At 46.4% G+C, this 15,874-nt stretch overlaps 1 protein-coding gene across 12 annotated transcripts in view; it reads right to left on the reverse strand.

Moving 5' to 3' along the window:
* The window catches only part of UBR5 (ubiquitin protein ligase E3 component n-recognin 5), a 122,936-nt gene extending 113,386 nt beyond the window's left edge, over positions 1-9,550 (reverse strand). For all 12 annotated transcript variants that reach the window (XM_068237757.1, XM_068237756.1, XM_068237752.1 and 9 more), the window contains exon 1: positions 9,175-9,550. In XM_068237757.1, coding sequence (XP_068093858.1) covers positions 9,175-9,236 — 62 coding nt within the window. In that variant the 5' untranslated portion in view covers positions 9,237-9,550. The remainder of the gene's footprint in view (positions 1-9,174) is intronic.
* Between the last annotated feature and the right edge of the window lie 6,324 nt (positions 9,551-15,874).

Genomic DNA, 15,874 nt, shown 5'->3' on the forward strand with positions numbered 1-15,874 from the left:
AGTAAACATGCTTTGCAGAAGTTGCCCAGTAAAAGTACACAAAAAGAAAAATCATAAGCCAAACCAAGTGGGCAAATACCGTGATTTGCCTCCTTATGCTGCAAACCTGAAACAAAAATGACGGCATATGGTCTACATATGACCAGTGAGGCAGCTGGTAAAGCATACTGGGATTTGTAGTTTCGAAACACCACATTAACACAGGAAAAAGGGACACATTTCACTGTGACTGGAGCTCCTTGAAAACCAGCATTTCTCCTCTCAGCATTTAGATGCAAAAAGACTAACCGGAATTACAAACAAGCAACACGGTGCCCTGCAGCAGTGGACACATTTTCCGTCAAACTACATTACTTCCTCCTTTACTGATGTGCCCCTTCTCAGTGTAGGGATGTTTATTGTATTCTCAGTAAACAAAACTAAAAATATTTTTTACGTTAAAACAATTTGTCAGTCCTTTACAACTACAACAACATACAAGACTGTAAACACGCCCACTCAGAGTTTGCAATCACACACAGAAGAGCCAATGCACAGAATTGAGCCTCTAGCACAGGGGTCCTCAAACGTTTTGGGTTGAGGGCTGGTTCAACATATTTCAGACTGCTGGGGGGCCGGAGTATACATAAGATGATGTAGAAGTCTTTGCAAGCCAGACAGTGAAGCATACCCAGGTGACAACCTGCAGTCCAATTGGACAGCAGTGTCATCTGATGTTGAATTTGATTAGAAACCAGTGAAATTACTGCTTTCTGGCTTCCATGTGGATGGGTGGTGCCAGCACTGCTATTCCATATGCGGACCACCAATATTTAAAAATGTAGCTGACCACATCTATAAGTAATACATTTTCTGTGTGGGGGGCCGGTAAAAAAAGCCTCAGGGGGCCACATTCGGCCCGCGGGCCTTAGTTTGAGGACCACTGCTCTAGCAGAAGAGTGCAACTTACCAGAGTGTAGTCATAACGATGAAAGAGAAAAAAGCGGCACCTCCAGCTAAAACGTCACTTTTATTTAAAAAGTCTAAAAGGGAACCAGAGACGCCGGACATAGAAAAAGAAAAAAAAGATTTCATACATACCTGGGGCTTCTTCCAGCCCCATAAGCCTGGATCGCTCCCACGCCACCATCCTCCGCTTACTGGATCCGCCGGTACCGGGTCCCGTCACTTCTGGCGGACGCGGCCAATTGTTCGCATCACAGACAGGACAAACAACATTTATATGGCGCTTTTCTCCTGGCAGACTCAAAGCGCCAGAGCTGCAGCCACTAGGGCGCACTCTATAGGCAGTAGCAGTGCTAGGGAGACGTGCCCAATGTCTCCTACTGAATAGGTGCTGGCTTACTGAACAGGCAGAGCCGAGATTCGAACCCTGGTCTCCTGTGTCAGAGGCAGAGCCCTTAACCATTACACCATCCAGCCACAGGGGCTCCCAGCATACCCTTACGCGTGCGGCTGCGCAATATGCAGCCGCACGCGTAAGGGTATGCAGGGAGCCCCTGTGATGCGGACAATTGGCCGTGTGCTGACGCCGACTGGCCGAAACTATGGGAACCGGAACCTGCTGATACAGGAAGCGTAGGACGGCGGCGTGGGAGCGATCCAAGCGTATGGGGCTGGAGGAAGCCCCAGGTATGTATAAAAATCTTTTTTCTGGCGTTTCTGGTTCCCTTTAAAGTGGCTCCGAGATAAACTTTCACTCATTGCATAATTGTGTTCCTTTCATATAGTTTATAGGGCATTCCTCAAGCCAAATACTTTTTTTGTTTTGTTTTAATACTCCAATTCCCTATAAACTAAACAAGCCTCGCCCACAGCTTTTTCACAGTGCCTTTGCACTGTAGCAAGGGCTTATGGGAGCTCAGTCTGGGCAGGAGGAGGAGGAGGTGTTACTAGCCAGAGATTTCAGAGGCAGAGGGGAGGAGGGAGAAGAGGGGACTGAATTTACACACAGGCAAGCTGATAGCATCTCCATCCCTCAGCCTGTGACAATGTGACAAACAGAACATGGCTGCCCTCATTGTATCACAGGAATACATAATTAAACTTTTGAAGCTGTTTGCAGCCAGATTTGCTGTGTAAACTTTAGATAGCATATGTAGACAAGTTACTTGTTATAGTTAGTTTTTAATCTCGGATCCGCTTTAAAAAATCCTATTAAAAAGACATTATCCATCCAAAGAGAGAGAGAGGTACAGGCGTTTTGCGCCGTGCATAGTGTGGCGCATCATCGGGACGTCCTGATGACGCGCCACACTATGCACGGCGCGAAACGGACAGTTTACATCAGTTTATGATGTACACGTTTTAGCTGATGTGCACCGCCGCTCTTTGTCTATCTTTCATCGTTCAGACTTTGCAATGGTGGAAGACTACATAGGCTGAGCCAGTGGCAGAAATAATGGGTAAACTGCATTGAGAAGAAGAACGTATGTATAAGTCTAAAATTTGCAGAACAGAATGCAATGCGTTATGGTCCACAGTGTAAAACCTTACACATAATTCTGCTTAAAGGTATCCTGAACACAAGTAAAACATGACATACTGAACTTGCCTGGGGCTTCCTCCAGCTCCCCGTAATGCATGAGGTCCATCAGCATCCTCCCACTGGTGGCACCGTTAGCTGTGAGGTTTAGGCCAGGAGTTGTGCATAACTGCGCATGCGTGGCACATCCGTCGCAAGCAGCCTGCACATGCGCAGTTCTCGAAATAATGAATCACGCATCTACAAAAACGCTTATGGGGACGGGCCGAGAATGCACACAACTTCCTGCCAAGATGCGCAGCTAACAGAGCCACCAGCAAGAGAAAGGAGGGAAGGACGCCGAGGGGCCTCACAGACTACAGGGGGTTGGAAGTAACACCAGGTAAGCTCAGTATGGCATATTTTACATGTGTTCAGATTCCCTTTAATGCAGTTTGCTACATACAACTCAAGGTGTCTTAAAGTAAACCAGAGACTTTAAACTAAAGATTTGATACCTAGCCTGGGCTTCCTCCAGCCCCATAAGCTCGTCTGAGTCCCATTTTTTGCAGAAATTAAGGGTGTCAAATATATACAAATATATAGTGGGGGCCGTTTAATCCTGCTTCAAGAACATATGTGGTTTCATTTTACTAAACTAGACTAACCCAGTGAACGCAATATGCAAATTTAAAGCTGCCAGTACGAACTGGCATTCCTTTGTGACAAAGGTTTTAGTTCTAGATTATGGCAGACTAAGGTAGCTGACATAAATTTGCACATTATAAACTGAGCACATGATAAAGTAGATAAAACAGTGAAAACTGCACGACTTAATGTTCAATATTTCCATAGGTTAAAGCAGATGTATGCTAACTAAAACCAGACAGATTTGAGCAGCTGTGTCCCACGTTTTGGCAATGGGAACATGCATCACACTAAACAGCCAATAGGAATGCAGCAAAGTTTAAATAAGACAAACTTTCTCAGCCTGAAATGTACAGCTTTCCGCTGCCCCCCCCAAATGTTAACGTCGGTGCAGATTCGGCATGAATTCGGGCCTAAATGTTCATGCAAACCAGAATAATTTGCATCTCACTGACCACCTCTAATCCACACTTGATTTGTTTCAAGCCAGACATACAGGTATGGCCTGAGGACATGAACAAACAACTTTAGCTTATCAAAAACAAAAAGCAAATGGGAAAATAAAAGCAAGATCTTCGACCATCATCAGAGCAGCCAAGCTCACCATGAATTATTTGCATTCCTGAGATGGAATATAAAAATGATCAGCGCTAGAATAGTTGAAGTGAGCCAGCGTGAAAGTCCACAGGAAAAATTCCACTAAATGTGATTGGGTGGCAGCACCCTCTGTAACGCCAAGGTTTCAGATAGGTTGTAGTAATCTGCCCACTATATTCCGCCAGTAAGAATGCTTCACATTGTTGGCGTTGCTGTGAATTTTGTTCTCTATGAACTTTCTTGCTGGTTCAACTCGACCATACTAGCTCCAAATGACCTGTGATAAAGAATGGTTGCTCTTCTGTATGGGGTCAGACACCAATAAGGCCAAGAGAAGCAGGAATAACCTCACTGCACACAGCAACAAAGTGATCGGCTGAAAAGTTTCACCATGGCGGACTGCCAATTGCCAGACTGTCAGCCAAAATCATCACAAACTATGTAATGTATATACAGGAATTCAGTTACACTTTTCTCTATAGCTGTGCTTCAGAAAGCTCCTTCACACCTATAGTACAGTTCTGGGCTATTTTCAGAGAAGTGTATTTGAAGCTGTCAGCCCTGTAACCTGTGAGATGCATTTGCCCCAATTATCTGTGAGCACAAACATAATATGGTCTAGATTCTAGACCATATTATGTTTGTGCTCACAGATAATTGGGGCAAACTTGGTAATTTATAAGGTTTATTGAAAAAGAACGATAATCGGAAGTGATGTACAGTATCACTACTTTTGAACTGAACTTCCAGTAGATGTTTCTAGACTCTAGAAACATCTACTGGAAGTTCAGTTCAAAAGTAGTGATACTGTACATCACTTCCGATTATCGTTCTTTTTCAATAAACCTTATAAATTACCAAGTGTCCGGCTTCCGTCCTTAACCCCGCACTCAAACAAAAGATCAAAAAGGTCATAGGTGCTTCTCTAGAACCAATCAGAGAAGCACCCATGACCTCTTGTGCTAGGGGGCAGGGTTATGGGCAGAAGCCAGACACTGGGACACTTGGTAAGTATAATTACCTTTATTTAAAGAGACACTGAAGCAAACTTATGCACATTTTACCTAATAAGTCGCTTCAGTGCTCCCATAACAAGTAATCCGCTGTGTCCCCGCCGCTAAACGAGGGCTGCAGAACCCCCAAATCCCTCTGCAAATATCCAAGGCCAACTTGGTCATGGATTTTGCTGCGCTGAGAGGCAGAGCTATGAGCTGTAGCTCTGCCCCTCCTGCCGTCAATCGCCACCTCTCCCTGTGAAGGAAGAGTGAGGGGCGGGGAGAGGCGGCGATCCGCCGCGATTCACAGGAGGGGCAGAGCTGAAAGCTCTGCCCCTTCCAGGAAATGCCGGCTGGATTGCCCCCAGGGATTTGGGGGCTCTGCTGCCCTCGTTTAGCGGCGGGAACACGGCAAATTACTTGTTATGAGAGCACTGAAGCGACTTATAAGGTAAAATGGGCAAAATAAGTTTGCTTCAGTGTCTCTTTAAAAATCAAAATGCTCTGCCCTCAAATCTTTGCAGTACTTCCAGACATTGCATTGAGCACACAAAATACCAGCATGTCCTGAGATTGACCCTAATTGCAATTGCACTAGGAGGTTCCCCACCATTTAAATACTGGCAAAGTGGTTTTTTTCAACAGCTATCCAAAACCGCTGTTAAAAATCGCTCTAGTAGTCTCCAGCTCTTAGATTGCTGAACAAATGAGCAATAGCAGGTTCTCATTGAATGAAAGTCCTCAGAACACAGAAGACAGACATATTTGCAATGAATTTTCTTAAAGGGATACTGTAGGGGGGTCGGGGGAAAATGAGTTGAAGTTACCCGGGGCTTCTAATGGTCCCCCGCAGACATCCTGTGCCCGCGCAGCCACTCACCAATGCTCCGGCCCCGCCTCCTGTTCACTTCTGGAATTTCAGACTTTAAAGTCTGAAAACCGCTGCGCCTGCATTGCCGTGTCCTCACTTATCCTGATGTCACCAGGAGTGTACTGTGCAGGCACAGACCATACTAGGCCTGTGCAGTACGCTCCTGGTGCCATCAGCGGGAGTGAGGACAAGGCAACGCAGGCGCAGTGGTTTTTAGACTTTAAAGTCTGAAATTCCAGAAGTGAACCAGAGGCGGGGCCAGAGCATTTGGGAGTGGCTGCGCGGACACAGGATGTCTGTGGGGGACCATTAGAAGCCCCGGGTAACTTCAACTCATTTTCCCCCGACCCCCCTACAGTATCCCTTTAAGTGTGTTTTCTCCTAAGGGCTGGAACCCACTAGAGGATTTTTTTTAGCGTTTAGGGAATCGCTAAAATAACGCTCTGCCAATATAAATGGATGGGACAGATTCCACTAAAGCGGTTGCGATTAGGCAAATGGCAATCGCAGGATATGCAGCATTTTGGGAGGGTTTCTATTCTAATCTAGTGTGTAGGAGCAGGGAAATCGCTTGCAAAGTGCCACCACAAGTCACTAGCTATTGCGATAGCTCTTTGTAGTGGGTCCCAGGCCTGAGTAATATTTTCACAAATTGTAAATAAAATGTCTTTTGAACCACCAGCAAGCAGGAAAATACTAAAAATAATTTTGATATCATTTTTACCTATTTTATGGTACTATTTCAAAGTGCTGAAAATGTATTATAAATAGAAGATGAAAACATCATCTAGGAGAAACCTCAGGAGAAAGAGTTAATTGCATATGGGCCATCATTCCTGTCAGAAGGGGTGAATACAGTACTAGCTGAAAGACATACTTATGCTGCGTACACACTTGCGATAACGATCGCTCGTAAATGCCAATTAACGATCGCTCGTACGATTATTGCCTAAAGTTCGTTCATAAGCGATCGTTAAGTCAAGCGATGGAAGGGCAATGATTGCTCGAGAAAATTTTCCAAATAGTTGGATATAATCGAGCGATTGTCGCCGTGAAAATGAAGTGTGTATAGCGATCGTGCGAGAACGATCGCTATCTCATGAACTGCGCAGATGCGTTGAAACTAGGAACATACGTATTTCCGGGAACGTTTGTTCCGTAGCGATCGTTCATCTACCACGTCATATCCGTGTGCGCACGCAACTATTCTTCCTGATCGTTCGTTTCGGCGACAACAATCGCTTCGCTACTTTCCCAGTCGCCTGATTTGCATTTACTACCTGCTCGTCCGCCTATCGCCCGTCGCAGAACGATCGCTTGTAACGAACGATCGTTATCGCAGGTGTGTACGTACCATTAGTCATTAGAATTTGATCACAACATAAATAATTACACCAACACCTATAGAACTGCACTTCTCTACCGGTACTGGAATTAGTAATGTTCTGATTTAGCCCTGCTAAAAGCCATAGACTAAAAAACAAAGCACTTTGCCTAAATTCTCAGGGCTGGTTCACACTGGGGTGCTTTTATCGACATGCTGAGAGGCCCAGTGCACACCAAAACCGCTAGCAGATTCACAAAATGGTAGCGGTTTTTGAAGCTGATTTCAGAGTGATTCTAGGTATGTTTAGAGACGTTTTCTAAACACACCTAGCGGTTTTGGGTGCGTTTTTGGGTAGCAGATTACACATATTGTTACAGTAAAAGCTGTTACTGAACAGCTTCTGTAACAAAAACGCCTGGCAAACCGCTCTGAAGTAGCGTTTTTCAGAGCGGTTTGCGTTTTTCCTATACTTTACATTGAGGACGAAACGCTTCCGAAAACCGCAAACGTACAGCAGGAGGCGCGTTTGCGGCTTGGCAAAAACCTCAAACCGCCGGTGTGCACTATCCCATTGCAATACATTAGCCACGCGTTTTTACAGGCGGGTGCGGACGGCGGATCGCTCCAAAAACCGCTCGGTGTGCACTAGGCCTTACTAATGTATCCATAGGAGAATACTTACTGCAGCATTTGCAATTTGCATAAATCACAAACGTGTTGCATGCAGCATTTTTAGTGTTGACTGAAATGCGATTCTCATTCTATACCACGGGAATCACAAACACAACAAAAACAATTTTGCGAGGCAAGGTCGCGATTTACATTTGGCGTGTGACCCAATCCCTCAACTCTATAGGGATCAAAAACATCAAGTCAAGCCTGGGCTACCACCTACCCCAGAAATAATCAGAAACAGATGGGCTCTCCAAGCCATGCTCAGAAATGGTAGAGCCAACAACTCTGCCGGCAATAATCAGAAATGGTAAGACTACCCACTCTCACTGCAATAATCAGAAATAGAGCTACCCGCTCTCCTGGCAATAATCAGGAATGGTTGGGCTCTATAAAATCATCAGAAGTGGTAAGGCTACCTACTCCTGGCAATAATCAAAAATAGAGCTACCCACTCCGCCAGCAATAATCAGAAATGGCTGGGCTCTGTACAATAATCAGAAATGGAAGAGATGCCCGCACTCCTGGCATCAGGAATGGTAGAACTTCCACTCCCCAGGCAATAATCAGAAACGGTAGCGCTACCCACTCACCAGACAATAATCAGAAACGGTGGGGCTCTGTACAATTATCAGAAATGGCTGGCTTCCCCCAATAATACAAATGGTATGGCTTCCCACTGCCCTGACAATCAGAAATGGTTGGGCTCAGCACAATCATCAGGCGGTAGGGGTACCCACTCTCCTGGCAATAATCAGGAATGGTAGGACTTCCCATTCCCCTAACAATAATCGGGGATAGTTGGGCTCAGCACAATCATAAGGAATTGTAGGAATACCCCACAACCCTGAAAATAATTAGAAATGGGTGGGCTCAGCACAATCATCGAGAATGGAAGGGCTCAGTCGAAATCGAAATGGTTGGGCTCGGCACTATCAGGAATGGTTGGGCCTCCCCGAGTAATCATCAGAAATAGTAGGACTACCCACTACCTTACAATAATCAGGAATGGTTGGGCCCTGTACAATAATCAGAAATGGTTGGCTTCCCAAATAATCAGGAATGATTGGGCTTCCGGCTTCCCACTCCCCTAACAATAATCAGGAATGGTTGGGCTCAGCACAATCATAAGAAATGGTAGGGCTACCCACACTCCTGGCAATAATAAGGAATGGTTGGGCTTCCCTCTCCCCTGACAATAATCAGGAATAGTTGAGCTCAGCACAATCATCAGGAATGGTAGGGCAACCCACACTCCTAACAATAATCAGAAATGGTTGGGCTTCCCTCTCCCCTGACAATCAGGAATGGTTGGGCTCAGCACAATCATCAGGCATGGTTGGGCCTCCCCCATTAATGATCAGAATTGGTTGGGCCTCCCCCATTAATGATCAGCATTGGTTGGGCCTCCCCCATTAATGATCAGCATTGGTTGGGCTCCTTCCTTCCGCAGCAGTGATTAGGATGAGCTGGAATCTCCCCCCATCAATGATCAGAGGAGCCCCGCAGAGCCACGCTGTGATGAGGCCTCTTTGTCACAGAGCCCGGGCTGGCTGCTGGCAGGAAGGCGGGCCTCGGCCTGGAAGGGGGAGCTGATTACCGGTCATTGAGCTGGTCCTCCGTGCCGGGCAGCGGATGCACCACGAAGTGAATGGAGGTCATGGCGGGTGCCGATGACTAGAAGCACCGGGGAGGACGGTGTCTGCTGGCCGCCGTGCTAGGCGGAGTCCCGGCCGCTTCTCCTCTCTGTACCGCCTGGGAAACAACAGGAAGAGATTCCACACAGCCGCTCTTCTCCCTCCTCCCGCGAATCCTCTCCGCCGGCCGCTCGCTAACACCGAACACGGCAGACACTTCAGCACTCGGCCGCCATCTTGCTGCTTCCCAGCGGTTCGTCTCCTCCTCTCTCTCCGGGGCCTCAGCGGGGTTTTGGAAGCTCGATGTTGATTGGCTGACTACAGAGGGCCTAGCCGGCCGGGGGTGTCGAGGAACGTGTCCTGTGATTGGTCCAAACCTGAGAGCGCCAGAAGCACCGATGCGCATGCGTCGAAACTCCGAACGTACAGGGCGGACGTGACGTCACAAGGAAGCATGAGTCTCAGGAGCAGTCACTGGTGATTCAGTGATTTATGGGGGATTCCAGATTATGCCTCGTGTGTTTTTATAGCATGGACAAGACTCACCCAGAGAGTGACTATATAGCGATAGTCCACTCTTTTAAATGTTAAGAATAAATGGTATCTTCCTGCTGTTGTTATATTTAAAGGAACCCTGAACAAAGGAATTTAAACTTACCTGGGGCTTCTTACAGCCCCCTATAGCCTGAGGTACTTCAGTGTCCTCTGGGTTTCCTCCGTTCTCCAGGTTCTTCCCTGGCGTCTCTGGTAGCACACGTCTTCGCCGGGAGTCGTGCGCATGTGCAGCCCTTTTGCGCACCCGGGTCGATCACGCCCCCGTCACTGAGAGCATTCATCACATGCGCAGATCTCAAAAGAATGAACCACACTTGCGCAGAATGCATATGGCGATGAGCATGTGATCGAGCCGGGCCCATGGACACTTGGCGAAATCACGTGCTACCGGAGCCGCTAACGCGAGAACGGAGGGAACCCAGAGGACGCTGAGGTACCTTTGGGGCTACAGAGGGCTGGAGGAAGCCCCGGGTAAGTTAAAATTCCATTTTTATCCTGTGTTCAGGGTCCTTTTAACTGAAGATGGCTGATAAAGTTTACTAAATAGGACACAGGTTATGAAACTCATGGAGCCGCAAGCCCTGGCTAAATCCAAAAACCTGTGAGAAATGTTAAAGTTAATTAAAAAAAAAGTTTTTAATTTTCTAACGGCCTCTGCCAAAGAATCTAGCATGTGTACAGCAGCCTCCAACCCCTTTCAACCAGAGATCAGTCTGGCGGACTGTGTTGGCTGAGAGGATTACCTGGCTTCGGTGTGGTGTCACACCACTCCACTCTGTTGTATTTTGCCTCGGGTACACTTTAAAGGACCACTATTGCAGAAAAAGTAGACAGTTAAAATCTGACAGAACCGATAGGTTTTGGTCCAGTCCATCTCCTCATGGGGAATCCTCAGGGTTTTCTTTTGTTTTCAACAGCATTTCCCAGCTGGGCGGGTTTTCAGCAGACAGTACAGCATGTGTACAGTCTGTCGGCGGACTGATAAGGCGGTTTCTGAACGATCCGCCGGGCGGGAGGTGACGACGGACCCTTCGTTGCTTTTAGTACGGCGTGTGTACGAGCCTTAACTGACAAAATAGTTTGCAAGTGAGTAGGGAGGCTGGCTGATATCTTACTATTTTGGCACTGCTGTTCAGGAAATGCTGCAAATGCAAATAAAACCCTGAGAATTCCCCATAAGGAGATGGACTGCCCTAAAACCTATCGGTTCTGTTAGATATTAACTGCCTACTTTTTCGCAATAGTGGCCCTTTAAGTTAAATCAAGTCTTAAGTGAAAATAAACTTGTGAGATAATGAATTGTATGTTTAGTAATGAATAGAATATTAGTAGCAAAGGAAAGTCATATTTTTTATTTTCAGTTGTTATAGCTGTATTTCTAACATTGCATCAGACTATCACTGTTGCAGTTTAGAATCCACATGGTATTGTATTTTAAGCTGGAAAACAAAGCAGAAGTATTGGCCCTTTGAACTCTTCTGCAGTAAAACTAGAGAGAGACTAGACTAAAGAGAATCAAAAATTAAAATGATTGTCAGTGATTTGTGGATTGATGTGTCTTTCCAGCAATTTAGAAGCAAATGGGAGATTGAAGAAGGGATGAATGCTAGAGTGGGCAGTAGGGTCCAGGGAATGTTTTTTTTATTAGTGTTTTTATGATTACCTATTTCAGTAAGGCCCGGTTCACATTGGCAATTTCTGCCAAACGGTTCTGGTAAAACGGATCAGTTTTCCATTTCAACGGATCCGTTGAGGTCCATTTGTATCCGTCTTCCATCCGTTTCAAAGGGGAAGTTCCAAAAATAGCCTGCTGTTTGCACAGTGGATCCAGTGTATTTCTTCAGCTTCTGCCTCGGAATAGCTTAATTTTAGATTTTTACGTACTATGGGATGTAGGCCTGCTATTTCGCAGGAGATGGTGGGTGCATCCACTACTCCTTGAAAGGCAGAGGAAGGGACAGTTCAAGACGCTGTACCTGGACTTGAGACGACACCCTGAAAATTTTTACAGCTACTGCCGGATGTCCATATCCCTGTAAGTATCCATACCTTCCTACCCCAACCCCACTCTCGCCACAACAACTTGTCCCACAACAAACTCTTTCCAGTTCTATAATCCTTTCTATCTCATGTCATAGGTTTGATACCATGCTAGAGATGGTGAGGAATGACCTCAGGAAGATGGATACCAGTTTTTGGAAAGCTGTCACACCAGAGGAACAACTAATGATCACTATGAGGTTAGTAACAACAACTACAAAATAGTTTTTAACCATCTTAGCGGTATGGACGAGCTCAGCTCGTCCATCACCGCCGATGGCTGCCGCTCAGGCCCTGCTGGGCCGATTTTGTTCAAATAAAAAGCAGCACACGCAGCCGGCACTTTGCCAGCCGCGTGTGCTGCCCGATCGCCGCCGCTCTGTGGCGATCCGCCGCGAGCAGCGGCGAAAGAGGGTCCCCCCAGCCGCCTGAGCCCTGCGCAGCCGGAACAAATAGTTCCGGCCAGCGCTAAGGGCTGGATCGGAGGCGGCTGACGTCAGGACGTCGGCTGACGTCCATGACGTCACTCCGCTCGTCGCCATGGCGACAGGAGAAGCCAAACACGGAAGGCTGCTCATTGCGGCCTTCCGTGTTACTTTTGGCCGCCGGAGGCGATCAGAAGAACGCCTCCGGAGCGCCATCTAGTGGGCTTTCATGCAGCCAACTTTCAGTTGGCTGCATGAAATAGTTTTTTTTTTTATTTAAAAAAAACCCTCCCGCAGCCGCCCTGGTGATCTTAATAGAACGCCAGGGTGGTTAAATCAAAATTAAAATTTATTACAAAAACCTTCCAACAAGGGAAAAATCAAAAGCTCCCAACATGTAAGTCTACACAACAGTCTTCCAATGTGGAAGAGAGGTTAAATTAATTTTCAAATTTGAAAATCGAACATTACAAATGTTTAAATTGTAAAAGAAACAATGTCCATAAACCATGCTCAACAGTTCCAGCTGAAGGTAGAAAGTGGACACTATCTAGTGCAAAAAAGTTACAATATGGACACTATTGTCCATGGGTGCGGGTAGAATGTGGGCACAGAGCCCCTTGGGTGTTGCCCTCTAAACCTGGCCCACAGGAACAGCAACATGCCATGACCAGGCCAAAGGAACCAGGTGGGCAGCCTGGTTGGGCCAAGCCATGACATGTTTGGTTCCCAATTGTGTTGGTGCAATTGATGGAAACTATGTCAGGATACAGAAACCGTTGAAGAGTGGCAGCAACTACTTCAACTACAAAAAGTACTTCAGTATTGTATTGATGTGGACTACAAGTTAGTTTACATTGACGTGGGGTCATACAGGAGTCCCAGTGACTCTGGCATTTCTCAAAACACCAGACTGTACCACCTGCTGGAGCAAGACCGACTGAAGCTACTCGGTGACAAGTCTTGGTCTGGGACAAGGACAACCCGCCTACCCCTTTGTCTTTGTTGGAGACGAGGCTTTTGCCTTGTCTCCCTATGTCATGCAGCCATATGGTGACAGGGGTCTCGACCAGAAATGGGCAGTTTTTAATGCACGGCTCAGCGGGGCTCGCCGAATGGTGGAGTGTACATTTGGAATCCTGGCGAACAAATGGAGGATCTTCCACACACCGCCGGTACTGAAGCCTGACAACGCTGTCCATGTTGTCAAAGCAGCATGCATCCTTCACAATCTTGTGCGCCAGGAGGAAGTGGACATTCTCAACCTTCTAGATGTACTTCCACTTTGGCCAATGCGGAGGTATGCCACAAGGTCCAGAATAGTCTGCCTTAGAAACCGGGACAGTTTGGCAGACTATTTCTTGTCTCCAGCTGGACGACCATAAAAAGTTTTGTTTATTTTGTTCATTGTTTCTTTTGTTCATTGACCTGTTATGTTTTGCTTTTAAATTAAATTATTTTTGGTTATAAATTGTTTTTTATTGACTGGAAGTACTGTCGGTGGTTGTAGATACACAGCACATGCGTGTCTGGGCTGCAGGCATATGGCCCTGCGCCTGCGGACCAGACACACTGGGTGGGACACTGGTACACAGCGCATGCATGTCTGGGCCGCAGGCCTACAGCCCTGTGCCTATGGACCAGACTCACTGGGTGTGCAAGGCCTGCGTGCTACATATTCACTATGAAACCACCCCCCACAAAAAAAAGACAAAACAGATGCAACACCCCCATGCCCCCCAAAATCAATTGTAAACATACCTTGAGCCGTTTTCTGCCTCAGTGCCAATTGATCGAATCCCTCCGCGTACAGTTTGCACATGTCTTCCCACAACTTCTTGCACTTCCGTAGGTTACTGTGGTCTGGGTGCCCCTTATCCCAAAGGGCAGGTTGAGCCTGTTTTTGGACAATCAGGTTCTCTACGCTATATGGCCTGATTTCTGCCATCTCTGCCAAATATTCCAGGATAAACTGGGATGAAACCCAATCTTGTAGCAGTGCAGGACACGTGGGCAAACAAACAAAGATGGCCGCTGTACCATGAAGACTGACAGGAAGTGGCTACAAAGGTCCGTTTTTAAAGCCAGTGTGTTGTCAACTTCTGTTTTCTCTTATTTCCTATGGCCTGCTTCAAACTTCAATTTCAGGTCCGCTGGGCTCTGCAATCCGGAAAAATTGGTGCTGCAGCAAAGTTGCATTCCGTTCAGCATAACGTACACAACGGATCAGTACAAACGGACGCATGTGAACTGTTCCTTAGGTTAACATTGTATGTTTGCATCCACTCCGTTTGTTCAGTATCCGTTCCGCTTACAGTCAGTTTTTTAATGTTAATGTGAACCAGGCCTAAGGAAGGGAAAAGTGTGGAGGCAAAAAGAGATGTTAAAGCAGGAATGAAGGAGAAGAGATCAGAAAATATGAGGAAACAGGCCCAGGCCACAGGTGAGGTGAGGTTTGGAGATCCGTGAAGAAAAATGTTTAGCTTAGGTGAAGCCTGTTGGAGAGGAGGAATACGTTGGACAAGTAGAGAGAGGAGAAGGGGTTTAGAATGAGTGGATGCGTGAGCAGGCAGGTTGATGGAGGAGTTTGAGGAGGAGAACAGTAGGGAGATGATGTGTGGGACTGTGAGGAAATGAGTGAAGATAAGTTTGATTGCTTGGCATTGGAAAATACACTATCGGTTAAAAGGTGGGGTTTTTTTGACATTCAAGAAGTTCAAATCTAAAGGTGTGTACACACATGCGACTATAGTCGTTTGTAACGATCGTTCCCCGATCTTTACCAACGACGATCGTTACAAAAAACCAACCACCGACTATTAAGGCAAACGACGAACGAGCCAAATCAATACAAAAAAAAGTTCTGTCTCGGTGGATTTTAACCAACGACGATCGTTTGCAAAAGTAGTACATCGTTGGAAACAGTCGTTCGTACTAGGCTTGACATGCGCATTTCACAATTTCTCAGTGAAACTTCTCATTTTTATGCGCAGGCGCAATAGTTGCTTTACGTGATGTAACGTTCGTTCTAACGTTCAGATCGTTACACACCTTTTAAAACTAACTTTACTTAGGTCGTTCTTTCATCAATTAAAAGTTTGTTCGTCATTCTCAACGAACGATCGTTGTCGCATGTGTGTACGTAGCATAAGGAATAGCCTGAAATGGTACAATGGTAAGCGGTCAACTACTAGAGGTTAACAAAAGGTAAGATTACCCAAAACTGTAAAATAATGTACATTTCAGAATGATACAAAATGGCCCTTTGCAGGAGACTAAAAAATGATTAACAGTGTTCAGCCATTCTGCAGCAGTAGAGGTTGAAAGTTCTTGCTACCAGTGTAGGATTATGGTATGGGGGTGGAGAGCAGAAAAACCTCTAGACACCAGGGATTATTGCATTGGGGACAATCCACTAGACACCAGGGATTATTGCATGGGGGGACTATCCACTAGACAACAAGGATTACTGTTTAGGGGGTGGGGGGAAGAACCAGCAGACACCAGCGATTACTATTTGTTAGAGGGAGGGAGGCTCCACTAGACAACAGGGATGACTGTATGGGAGAGGGAGGGGGCACTACTAGACACCAGAGATTACTGGGGCATGCCAGATACTAGGGATTACAGTAAAGGGAAGGGA

This window comes from Hyperolius riggenbachi, chromosome 5 (assembly GCF_040937935.1).
Source record: "Hyperolius riggenbachi isolate aHypRig1 chromosome 5, aHypRig1.pri, whole genome shotgun sequence".
NCBI lineage: Eukaryota > Metazoa > Chordata > Amphibia > Anura > Hyperoliidae > Hyperolius > Hyperolius riggenbachi.